The sequence below is a fragment of the Ammodytes marinus genome (assembly GCF_949987685.1).
Source record: "Ammodytes marinus genome assembly, chromosome: 1".
Taxonomy (NCBI): Eukaryota; Metazoa; Chordata; class Actinopteri; order Uranoscopiformes; family Ammodytidae; genus Ammodytes; species Ammodytes marinus.
In genome coordinates this window covers 27,719,674-27,732,721 of record NC_137230.1, presented here as the reverse complement: position 1 = coordinate 27,732,721, position 13,048 = coordinate 27,719,674, and the positions used below count along the sequence as shown (strand labels likewise).

Below are 13,048 nucleotides of genomic sequence, written 5' to 3'. Positions count from 1 at the left end.
ACACTTTAAATAAATTAAAGTGAATAAACCGTAATATTTTGTCGCAAATACTTTGCTTGCAATAACCGCATCAAGCCTGTGACCCATTGACATCACAAAACGTTTGCATTCTTCTTTTGTGATGCTTTTCCAGGCTTTCACCGCAGCCTCATTCAGTTGCTGTATGTTTTGGGGGGTTATTCCCTTCGGTCTCCTCTTTAGCAGGTAAAATGCATGTTCTAGCGTTTAAGTCTGGAGATTGACTTGGCCAGTCTAAAACCTTCCATTTCTTGCCCCTGATGAACTCCTTTGTTTTTGCATTTTTTTTATCATTATCTTGCTGCATGATGGAGCATCTTCCAATCAGTTTGGTTGCATCTTTCTTTAAATTGGCAGACCAAATGTTTCTGTAGACTGTAGTTCATTTTGCTGTTGCCATCATGTGTTACTGTGTTGTTGTCAAGATTAACCTTTACCAAAGTGATGGAAAGGCTAAAGTTTGGAGAAAGAAAGGATCTACTCATGATCCCAAACATACAGGCTCATCTGTGAGACACGGTGGAGGCAATGTCATGGCTTGGGCTTGCATGGCTTCTTCTGGGACGGGCTCATTATTCTTCATTGATGATGTAACAAATGATGGCAACAGCAAAATTAACTCAGAAGTTTACAGAAACATTTTGTCTGACAATTTAAGGAAAAATGCAACCAAACTGATTGGAAGATCCTCCATCATGCAGCAAGATATTGACCCAAAACACAACAAAGGAGTTAATCAGGGGCAAGAAGTGGAAGGTTTTAGACTGGCCAAGTCAATCTCCAGACTTAAACGCTATAGAGCATGCATTTTACCTGCTAAAGAGGAGACTTAAGAGAGTAACCCCCTAACACAAACAGCAACTGAATGAGGCTGCGGTGAAAGCCTGGAAAAGCATCACAAAAGAAGAATGCAAAAGTTTGGTGATGTCAATGGGTCACAGGCTTGAAGCAAAGGATTCGCGACAAAATATTACTGTTCTGATACTTATGGAGGGGACTGTATCTGTTAGTTACCACCTGTCATTGATGAAGACGTTTTAATCTTGCACTACTTCTATTCAAAACCTTTATTGTGTATTGATGTTCGTCCATCTTGCAACCCTGTCTGACCTTCTGTGGTTATCAACTCCAATTCTATTGGCTCATACTGAAGACATAATTGTATCCACAACAGCTGCTTGCTGTAGTTCTTGTCAAACAGACAGGCAGTCCATTTGTTGGGGACTATTTGCTGTGGCGGATGAATCCACATTTGGTGCTCTAGTGAGCATTTGGTACAGACGGATATAGAATGTGGATTAAGACCAAATAAACTAAATGTGTAGGCCTATTCTTTTTATTTACAAATTGCAGTATAATGCCTAGAAAGGAGAGGTTAAAAAAGGGAAAAGAAAGGGAGCTACAGCAGGCAGCCCAGGGGAGCAGCTCTCTGCTCTCCTGGATGAAAGCATCCACCAGCAGCAAGGATGAAGATGAAAGGTCAGAGTCAAGACCAGAGTCATGTTAACTGTTCAGGGCCTTTTAAAGCTCAGATTTTAATGTTGAACTGTTCCTCAAATGTTATTGAAATATCTTAAAAGCTGTCCACACATTTTATTTTAACTACGCAAAGTGGGTTGGTGGTACTAAATCAGTCATGAAGCTATATAAGCTAATTATATTATTTTGTCCCAACCATAAGTTACAAGACTTGCAGTAATCTTGTATTTACCTTAATAGGATATTATTAGTACGGAGATCAGGGGCCTAACGAAGACTCAAAGACAGAATTCGGGATAAGGGATTATTTAAAAAAATACGAAGCTGACTGTTTTTTTTCAAACATACATTTTTTCTTTCTGCTTTTTGGTAATTCTGTGTCTCCAAATTATTCCAGAAAATAGTACTAAATAGCCCACATTGACACAAGTGATTTAGCCTTAGCTTTCTTCTTAAAGTGCACCAGATTGATAGCCTGGAAATCCAGACCCTGATATCTTGAACGATAGAGGGTCTGGCCAAGATCAATAGTAATTTCCAACTCAAGGGGCGGCTCCTACTCGTGCATTTCAAATGCCACTGCACGCAGTTGGATAGCACTACAACCAATCAGAGCGATGCACAAGGCGACGTAAGCCCCTTTCGTTTAGCGAACAGCTGTTAAATTAAACGTTTGCCGTTGTCGGTCGGCAAAATAGAACATTCCACTTACTTGCTAATGAAAGATTTGAGTGCCGTCTTCCAAATCGTTAAGGGTCGAGGCCAAAGCAGTCTCAAACTCACACAACATATCCGCAGCCATATTTGATGTTTACTATCACGGCTTCGACGTCACTGTTGTCATCCGGTTACGTCCTCCCCAGAGCACCATATAAAGGGCTCTGGCGCGCCCATATTAGATAGAACCAATTGAAACCACCAGCCAGATTTCTGGCTTTCTTGATAAAGCTTCAACGGAGCGTGTCCAGATCAACACGCGCAGCAAATTTAATTTGCCAGCGCCTAGTGGCAGGTCTGGGAATGCCAGGCTACCAGATTGATGAATTTTACTTTAAAAGGTTCAAATTTTTCTTCCGGGGGAGCATTCCCCCGGACACCCCTAGAAGGTCTAGGGTCCCAAACACAGTCTCCCAAATTCCTTTGAGAAACACTCTATGTGTGGCCGGGTATTAAAAGTCATTAGGCCAGGGGGGGACTTTGTACACGTACCCTTAAAATGATTTGGTCATTCATCGATAGAATATATTGTGCCCTTTTTTTTGCACTGAGCACCTGCCCCCCAAAATGTCTGTGCACGCCACTGGGTTTGAACACATCCGAGTTGCTAGTGATGTTAGGTCCGTGGGTCCGACACGAAAGCCCCGAAGCCTGTGTCGCGCAAAGGGGGCGTGTCCAGATGAAGCCTGTCTCGAGGCCTGTATCGTTTGTCACAGTACCACGTGACTAAAGACAAACGAAGCCCCGTTTTCTGAAATCATGCGACTGCCTCACTTTATATACTATCTATGCCCATGATCTATGCTCGCTACGTGAAATATGAGAGCCACTACCGTAATATACCAGCAGATGTCAGTATTCCTAAATGAGCTGATAAATGGGGCTTTGTTGATCAGGCTTTTTGGTGAAGCATTTGGCCAGAAAGATTCGACACATTCACGGGGCTTCATCTCACCATCACTACGAGTTGCTCTTCAAGCAGTCCCCCTCCACCCTTTTTAATGGCATTCTGATTAAACTGTCTTGCTGGGTCCTGCAAATGAACACAGCACACAGAAGAAGACAAAATCTCTTAACAAGGAAATTGTGGTTAATGTATAGTTTACACAATGTTTATTCTCATACTGTCATAGTAACAAATAATACTAGAATTTTCCAATTTTAAATATCACCTGACCTGTACCTTAAAACTCAGGTCGTCAGCCAATCAGGAGCGTCCTTTTAAAAGCTGCATCCAATCAGATGTGACGGAGTGCTATTTGAAAGCTGCTTGTCTCTGTTTTGTTTACCTGCCGAAGTCGCTGTGCACAGATTTAGGTTGGAAATTGTTCTGGTGGTCGGTGCCGAAATAAATCGCCTTGTGGTTTTTTAAGTCACCGTTTGTTTCCCTCGATAAACATGACGTCTGTTGGATTTCGTGCTGCGGTGAGTAAACAGACTTTATAGTGCCTATTTTACTGTTATTAGCTGATAGCTTCATTAGCTATCCCGTCTACTGCCTGATTGGCTTTTTGTTGTGCTTTTATAATGCAGCTTTCACACTTTACGCCAGGGAGCATTTGTTACGATCCTGTGTTTTTAAGTTGTGTCTCTTTTAGCAGCTCCCAGTCGCAGATAACCCGGTGAAGATGGGTAAAGGCCCCGCAGCAGGTCAGAGGAGAGCTGCTCTTGGAGAGATCACCAACTTTACTGCAGTAGCGGCCAACACAAAGGTAACATCATGGAGGAACACTTTGTACACTAACTGGTCTTGTTGTATTAAGCCTCTTTTGAAGTTTGTCTTTCACTTATCGTCGCTGACAGTCACATTATAAGCTTCTATGTATATGTATGGCCAAAAGTATGTGGACACACCTGTGGAAAGCCTCCCCAGAGGAGTGAAGGCTGTTGAAGCAGCAAATAAATGTCCAACAATCACATGTATAATGTTTCAGGTAACGTGTTGCTGTAGGATGCATGTGGTCAAAATCTGTGACTATCTCCTGATGATCCACTACCTGTATGTAGGCTTACTGTGTGCACTAGAAAATAAATCCAGTGTTGATACACAGCCTAGGCTCTGTAAAGGGGCATGGTGCTAGCAACGGTTGGCCCCATTAGTTTATATATCCCTTTACAGAGTATAGGCTGTGTATTAACACCAGACATTTTTTCAAAACATACAGTAGATACAGGTAGTTGAGGGGATATCGACTGATTTTGACCCAGAATTACTGATGCCACCTTTTAAATGTTTTGAACATTTAAAAGCTGCTGCAGTTGGACCAATGCTACTTCTCATTTAATGAGCCTTACAACACCAAACTCAATAAAAGCCTCCTAATAAAACTGCATTGACCTGTTTCTTCAGAGGACTGGACAGGCCAAAGCGTTAGACAAACCGTCTTGTGCCCAAAAAGCCAAAGCCCCTTTGGACCAGGTGGTGGCTCCAGTAGTCCAGGTCCCGGCCCCTGCAGACCCCCTCCCCCCAGTCTCAGAGGAATGGGCTGACGTGTCCATGAAGGAGGAGCAGGAACTGTGCCAGGCTTTCTCCGAGGCGCTGCTCGATGTGCAGGACGTGGATGAGCAGGACGCTGACCTGCCGCAGCTCTGCTCAGAATACGTCAAAGACATTTATAATTATCTTCATGAGCTGGAGGTAAGCTATTCTGTGGATCAGCCAGACTCTCTGCTAGCGCCATGCTTAGTTTTGTGTGGCACACACGTTCTGTTTTCTTCAGGTGCAGCAGGCCGTACGAGCAAACTACATGCAGGGCTACGAAATCACTGAGCGCATGCGAGCTCTACTGATCGACTGGCTGGTCCAGGTTCACTCCAAGTTCCAGCTGCTGCAGGAGACTCTGTACCTCACAGTTGCCGTCCTGGATCGTTTTCTCCAGGTTAGAACAACAGTGTAAATGGTCTTGTTCTCTTCTAGTTTGGAGCTTTGTAGTAAAACGTTCACCGCTGTGTTGCAGGTCCAGCCGGTCTCTCGCAGGAAGCTGCAGCTTGTGGGTGTGACGGCCATGCTGGTGGCCAGTAAATACGAGGAGATGTACGCTCCAGAGGTGGGAGACTTCGCCTACATCACAGACAACGCCTTTACAAAGTCTCAGATTCTGGAGATGGAGCAGGTGGTGTTGAGGAGCCTGAATTTTGAACTGGGTCGTCCTCTTCCGTTACACTTCCTCAGACGTGCTTCCAAGGTGGCGACTGTAAGTTTCTGCAGGAATTGGCCAAAGCAACTTGAATCATAAGAATTGCATTAATGTGCCATGGTAGAGCTACAGTATCCAATCATCAGTAAACTTGGTCGTGAGTTTAAGCTGGTTTCATAAAAAGCTGCAGTATATAAAACTGGATCGGCCAATAAAATGCGACTGCATTTCCATATGTAGATTTCTCCAGTTGCAGTTAAGACTGTACACGCATGAAAAGCAAGCCTCTTGGAGAGCAGCCAATTTGTAGGGCACATCCTTCCTGGCTCAGAGTTGTGTATGTTGACATCTTAACAGTTCTCAGATTGGCATGATGGTTGCGTTCCGAATCGCATACTTTCTACTATATAGTATGTAGAAAAAAGATTTAGGATGTCCCGATTCTTATGGCCAGATTTAGGATGGTTAGAAGTACCTGGATGTCCTACTTCATGTGGCCAAGATTGTTAGTGTTGAAAAGTGCATCCTATTGGGCGATTCTGACCCACAATCCAGTGCGCACGTGAAGTGACGTAACATCGACGAAGCCTCCATATGAAAACAAACGGGGATGCGACGGATATAGAGGCAAGATCAAGGCGCAATGTTATGATTAAATAAGAGAGTAAAGTATGTCCCAATAGTATGCCTACTGCATCCTAACTAGATTCTTTTTATCGTCGGATGTAGTATGTAGAATAGAAAAAAGAAAGAGTATGCGATTCGGAACGCAACCGATGTTTCTTGTCTCAGTCTGATGTAGAGCGACACACACTGGCCAAGTATCTGATGGAGTTAACCCTCATTGACTACGACATGGTGCATTATCGTCCCTCTGAGATCGCTGCTGCCTCCCTGTGTCTCTCCCAGCTGTTGCTTGAAGGGTTGCCGTGGGTGAGTTTGGACTAAACAAAGGTTTAATGGATGAATTTGCCTCCTGCGGCTTTAACTATGTTTTAATTATTCTTTTCAGTCGGCTACACAGCAGCACTACTCGACTTATGACGCCGCACACCTAAAGCCCATCATGCAGCACATCGCCAAGAATGTTATGACGGTGAATGACGGGAAAACTAAGTTCCAGGTGAGTTGAAGTCGGCACACTAGAACTTTTAAGATTTTAAGTGGCGCACAAACTAAAGTTGTGTTCTTCTGTAGGCTGTCAGGAACAAGTACTCGAGCAGCAAGCTGATGAAAATCAGCCTCATTCCTGAGCTCAAGTCCTCCATCGTCAAGAACATGGCGGCTGCTCTGCTCAACCCTTGAAGCAGTGTTTACATTTCAGTGGACATTTCAATTGCACTTTATTTTTGATCACTATCTGCTACATGAGTTTTTAATAAAATGTTTTTATAATTTTTAATCCAAGATTTGTGATTTGTTCAGAAATTTGAGCACTACATTTGTTTAGCCAGGGATGTCTTTGCGGTGCACCAGATTTTCCTCCATTGCACCAATGCTGATTAGCTGTCTATCAATCCTGAGATGCCTGTTGATCACCGAAGTTTGCTGCTTCTGGCTAGATCTCTTGTAAGTGGACACTGATATTGTTGTGGACTTACAGTGCCTATAGAAAGTCATCATACCCTTTTGAAATTGTCACTTTTTTTGTCTTACTGCCTGGAATAATAATACAAAAAAATCTTTTTTTAATTTCTGAAAATGTATAAAAACTAGAATAGCAGTGTTGGAAAAGTGATCAGTCCCCTTTTTAAATAAACATTCTCAGGTATTACAATCACCTTCCAGATTACACACCTGGTTAATTGGCCTCCACCTGACATCAATAGTGGTGGCATTGATTACTTCAGAATAAAATCAGCTGTTCCTTGAGGATTCCACTCCTAGTAGTGCATGGTAACACAAATAATTCACCATGGTTGGAAAGACGCTTTCAAAAGGGCTCTGGAAAAAGTTGTGGTTAGGCACAAGTTAGGAGAAGGATATAAAAAGATTTCAAAGGGTTTAACTATCCCTCTGAGTACAGTTCAGAGTATTGTCAAGAAGTGGAAGGCATACGGCACCACCCAAACCTTGCCTAGACCGGGCTGCCCCTCCAAACTGGATGGCAGCCAGGAAAAGATGGATCAGGGAATCAAATCAGTTTTATTTGTATAGCCCAAAATCACAAATTTGTCTCAGTGGGCTTTACATTTCATGATACAATATGACACCCTGCCCTTACACCCTTAGCTCGGATGAACTCCCAGTAAAAAAACACTTTACCGGGATTACATTTTTTGAAGAAATCTCAGGTAGAGTCGACAAAGTAAGGGATCCCTCTCCCAGGATGGACATACTGCAATAGATGTCATAAGTAGAGAAAATCACGAAGGAATTTGATCATTGACCAGATGTTTACATGGTAATACTAAAGTAAAGTGTGAATAGTGTGGATGCAGAAAGACTTCAGATGCTGCCAGAGGATCCACACCGTCTCGACTCCACCTGGGAAAACTAAGGTTTCCAGCGCCAGGATTACTTCCCACGTCTCCGCGTTGATGGTCCATTCTCAGATGTTACCAGAGGGGGGACCAGATCCACACTGTCTCGTCACGACCAGGGAAAACTGGAAGAGGACAGACAGGCAACCAATGAGCAAAGCAAAAATGAATTTAAAGATTGAACAAGCAAGCGAGTAGAAAGAGTACTATCCTGATGGACGGTGAATCAGTGCTGATGTGAGGCAATAGCAGGCGGGGAGCATCCGTTCCTAGGACAGCTGATTCCGCACAGAACTCGGAGTCAGTCGAGTACAAGTAGGGAAGCTACCAAGAGGCCCATGGCGACCTTGAAGGAGTTATAAGTCTTAATGGCAGAGGTTGGTCGATCCGTGCATGTGACTACCATTTCACAAGTTCTGCATAACGCTGATCTGTATGGCAGGGTGGCAAGAAAGAAGCCTCTTCTGAAAAAATGTCACACTGAGTCTCGTTTACGGTATGCCAAAAACCACATTGAAGATTCTGATGCCATGTGGTAAAAGGTTATATGGTCAGATGAGACCAAAATTGAACTTTTTGGGCTGAACTCTAAGCGTTATATTTGGCGGAAACCAAACACAGCACACCACCCAAAACACACCATACCTACAGTGAAGCACGGTGGTGGCAGCATTATGTTGTGGGGTTGTTTCTCTTCAGTAGGGACTGGGCAATTGGTCAGGATTTAAGGTAAAATGGATGCTGCAGAGTACCCCCAGATTCTTGAGGAAAACCTGCAACCCTCTGCAAGACACTTGAAGATGGGCAGGTGGTTCACCTTCCAGCATGACAACGACCCAAAACACACCACAAGAAAGTCAACGCAGTGGCTACAGGACAGGAAGGTGAATGTCCTAGAGTGGCCTAGTCAGAGCCCTGACCTAAATCCTAATCAACATCTGTGGATGGACTTGAAGAGTGCAGTCCATCGCCGGTCACCGCTGAATTTGACTGAACTCTAACAGTTCTGCAAGGTAGAATGGGGAAATATTCCCCAATCTAGGTGTGCAAAGCTGGTAGAGACATATCCAAACAGACTGGTAGCTGTAATTAAAGCAAAAGGTGCCTCCACAAAGTATTAAAGTCTGGGGACTGATCACTTTTCAGGGTTCGACATAACGTATAGCCCGATGGCCCGGGGCCAGTCAAATCATATGCAGGGCAAGTTGATTGGCCAGTCACTGTCCCGCCCGGGCCAGTGACTGGCCAATCACAGTTCAGTATCTTTTTGTAGACTACATCATGATTCATGGTTCATTGAAATGCGCGTTGAGAGTCGTAATGAAAGCAGTGTTTATTTAAGACTCAATATAATAAACCTAATATAAAATATATTTTTTAATGAAAGGCCAGTGGACAACCGATGCGTGGGCGTTTTGACAGGCGGAGCAACAAGCGGTTGCACTCTCGCTCCGTTGGCAGAGCTGCCTACCGTCCGCCTGCGAGTCGACAAATCAATCGCCCTTTCTTTCTTCCCACAGCAGAGGTTGAGGTGCAGAAAATGATAACTGCGCTTTTCCTTTATCTGCCGCCGTAATGTTACAGTATTTGCATCCAAGCCCCGATGGTAATACAAATGAGAGGCGTAATTTAAACGCTGTGAATGCGTCTCCGGTGATTGTGTCGGTTGTAGACAGAAACGAACGGAGGGATTCCGCTCACTGTACAGTTCCTATAGTCGCGCAGTTTGGCACTGTGTTTTCAGGCTCGAGACATTCAATCAGATCGCGGAAGTCTTTCCCATTGAAATCGCTAACGGGGAGAATATCCCCGGTTATTATTTTAGCCACAAACCACAGTTCATTTGCGCGGCGGCTCACTCGCTGGCGAGATCACACGGTGAAACGCTGCTGTGATCGGACGAAGGCATTGTGTGTTTCTAAGGTGATTTAACGTCATAGTCTTAGACGAGCGTTTAACTTATGCTGCATATTTTGCACTGCATTGTTTTTTATCAATAGTTTGAAAAAATGGTCCCACACCGGACTCTTATATGTGAAGCTGACACTTCATGGAGAAGTGACACTCCTGCAGCGCGCTCACGACCAGACGTGAACTCACATACACGGTGAAATCTCCCATAAAAAAACGGCATAACCCACTGATTTTCGGATTTCTATTCTATTTTTAAAGTCAACTTGAGCGCAAGTGGAAAACCGGTCATTCGGTCGACACATTCACATCCCTAATGCATATAGAGAAAGTAATAAAAACAGCCTACCACACAACAAAAAATGATCAGACCTTCATCTCTTATTTTTTTTTTATGTTTGAACATGACTTCTGCAGGTGAACTATTCATTAAACTGCCCAAATTCAAGAATAAAAACAACCATCAAACTACTGGACTTTAAAATACTGGCCGACTCTTTCAACATACTTTCAGTTGTAGGCTTCTAATTCAATATGTTTGCCTGGTTTTATATTATGTGTATGAGCAATATCAACATTTCATATAATTAACTAAAAGAAAAATAACCAAATCTAAAGGGGATATCTATACTGTTACAGTATAGATATTCCCTTTAGATCTGGTTATCTTTCTTTATTTTTCTAATACAGGTATTATAATTATTGACACTAAATTATGAAGAAAAAAAAAGTGTGTGCAGGGCCAGTGAAAATATACAAGGGGCCAGTAAAACTCGGATCCACTGGCCCGGCGGGCCAGTAGGAAAAAAAAGTTATGTTGAACCCTGCTTTTCCAACCCTGCTATTCTAGTTTTTTATTTTTTATTAATTTTCAGAAATTATGAATATTTTTTTTTCACTTGAACATTCTAAGGCAACATGTGTAAATAAAGCTGGGATATTATGGATTTTTTTGTATTATCATTTCAGCCTGTAAGACAATAAAAGTGACTATTTCCAATATTTCTAATATATTTATTTTAAATGGCTACAGTGGAAAGAGAGGATAACGATGAGTAATTAAAATTCATTGGGAAAATGGAAAGCATGTCAGTTGTGCAAGGTCAATGAATAATGAGAATGAAAATTGACTGTGTATTGGACTGCAGCTGCTTAACAAAAAAAATTAGCAAAATCATCAAAAAAAAAGATTTTTATTTTTATTTATTTTTTGTAACAGTAAATGTGTATCTGTGTATCTGAATCTGAATCTGATGAAAAAGGGGGCGGGACCTGATAAGCCTTTGGCTTCTTCCGTCACCCTTCGGACAACACAAAGTATGATGTATGATGTGAAAGAGATAATTGTGTATTGTGTGGAATTGTCCGAAAGAATAATAATAAATAAAAAAAATTAATTCAAAAGGGTATGATGGCTTTCTATAGGCACTGTAGCTAATAAATGCAAGATATTTTACTGCAATGAAATCCTGTATTTACTTAGTTATACACTGAGGTACAACTACTTTTACTTGGATAAAGCACCTACAATGCTAATGCCACCATTGGGTTGACCGAGTCCGTAGATCCATCTGCAGATGCATGTGCACTGAGGATAATTATTTAAAAAAAACATGGAATTTTATAACTGCAAATTTATCGTGGCATGTTCTGGATCCTCAACTTAAACATGATCAGCTATATGACATCTATATCTGATGTCTTCATACTCAAGAAATGTGCAGTACTCCAAGATCTGTACACAACCTTGGATGTGTAAGGTGGAGTCAGCGATACTGGAGAACGCTTCTCAAAATTCTATGGTTAACACCAGATTTTATTTAAGAGGGCAAAAATAATATGGACATATAGCGGATTGTGAGGAGACATTCACTGAATTTGACAAGCGTTCTCCAGAATCGCTGACTAAAAACCAAGTAAAGGATTTAAGTACCATGACATCTGACATTTCTCTTTGTGTTTTGTTGGGAGAAAACACAAATCAGGCCATTAGTTTGTGATGTAAGTCCTAGCTGTGAGTCTGAGGTCACTAGCTCGCATAGTGTCATTAACCAAGAGCGTCAGTCAGCTGTTATAAACGCATCTAAAGACCAAAGATCCACTGAGAAACTGTCCCCTTCAGTCCCTGGCTTTATTCTACGTCACACTGGAGACAATTGCACAGCTCTGCTGGGACAGCGCGTCGTTCTCTGCGGTCACAACTGTAAGCGCTCATAATGGCCAAGGCTGCAGAATGAGGCCATTTATAGGCTCACGTTCCCTCACACACTGAACGGACTATGTGCTGTGCAGTGTGGAGGAGCATTGTCCTCTTCAGACTAACCCCAACTTCACCACCCTCCAGTGTGAGCTGCTGAAGCAGGACATACATATTAGCACTGTTATCTCAGGGTGGAGCTTCCAACACTCAAGCTTTTATTTTTTTTGCGAATACAAAGCAACATGGGGAGAGTTTACAATCTACTGGAAAAAGTGTACAGTGAAAAGTTAAAAGACTGATTAATCAGTACGACCAATTAATTGGGACGATTAATTAGAGCTGCAAAGATTAATCTACAAATCGATTATTAATCGATTATTAAAATAATCGCCAACGATTTTAATAACCAATTAATCGTTTTGAGTAATTATTTAATAAAACATTTCCAAATTCTCTGATTTCAGCTTCTCAAATGTGAATATTTTCTGGTTTCTTTAATCCTATTATGACAGTAAACTGAAATATCTTTGTGTTTTGGACATAACAATACATTTGAGGAAGTCAACATGGGCTTTGGAAAATTTATCAAAATGTTTCACAATTTTCTGACATTTTACGGACCAAAACACTAATCGGTTAATAATCGATTAATCGAGAAAATAATCGACAGATTAATCGATTATCCAAATAATTGTTAGTTGCAGCCCTACGATTAATGACATTTTGACATTATCTACATCGGCTGATACCTGCGCTCGTGAGGCCGACTAATAAAATAAATGCAGTCAGTGTGGCTGCTGTGTTGTACACATGGAATTTTTGCTATTTCAAAATCCAGAAGTCCCTTAGGCTACATGTCAATATCATTCAGAGCCAAAACCAGGGAAGACCAAGTGAAGTGAATTTCTCAATTTCTATTTGTTTGTTCCAATCTTATCAAAAATATAGTCCTAGGCTAGGCCTACATCATGCTTACCGGCTCTCTGAATATCGGCCATTGAAAAACCCATATCGGTTACTGCAGACTACCCTAAAGTAAACCTGTGTCAGATAGGCTAGGTTAAATGAAGTGAAGTAAGAAGTAGGCTGCCGCTACACTATTT

The 13,048-nt window shown here is 42.1% G+C and overlaps 1 protein-coding gene across 2 annotated transcripts; it reads left to right on the top strand.

Annotated features, from left to right (window-relative positions):
* Positions 1 to 3,503: 3,503 nt before the first annotated feature.
* On the top strand, positions 3,504 to 6,675 carry LOC307254734 (G2/mitotic-specific cyclin-B2-like). Of its 2 annotated transcripts, none has more exons than XM_080033223.1 (8): positions 3,504 to 3,639; positions 3,816 to 3,926; positions 4,565 to 4,852; positions 4,935 to 5,093; positions 5,172 to 5,408; positions 6,144 to 6,284; positions 6,364 to 6,474; positions 6,549 to 6,675. In XM_080033223.1, the coding sequence occupies exons 1-8, from the start codon at positions 3,613 to 3,615 to the stop codon at positions 6,654 to 6,656; spliced, it is 1,182 nt and encodes a 393-aa protein (XP_079889349.1). In that variant the 5' UTR covers positions 3,504 to 3,612; the 3' UTR covers positions 6,657 to 6,675. The 2 variants fall into 2 exon arrangements, with proteins under 2 accessions (XP_079889349.1, XP_079889348.1); XM_080033222.1 differs by having other exon boundaries at positions 3,509 to 3,639; positions 3,813 to 3,926.
* The last annotated feature ends 6,373 nt before the right edge of the window (positions 6,676 to 13,048 follow it).

Bases quoted from the DNA above. Each gene is read 5' to 3' on its own strand.
- LOC307254734 (XM_080033222.1), top strand. From the start codon at position 3,613: ATGACGTCTGTTGGATTTCGTGCTGCG. The intron at 5,094-5,171 runs GTTAGAACAACA...GCTGTGTTGCAG, and splicing joins TCCTGGATCGTTTTCTCCAG to GTCCAGCCGGTCTCTCGCAG. The intron at 5,409-6,143 runs GTAAGTTTCTGC...TTCTTGTCTCAG, and splicing joins GTGCTTCCAAGGTGGCGACT to TCTGATGTAGAGCGACACAC.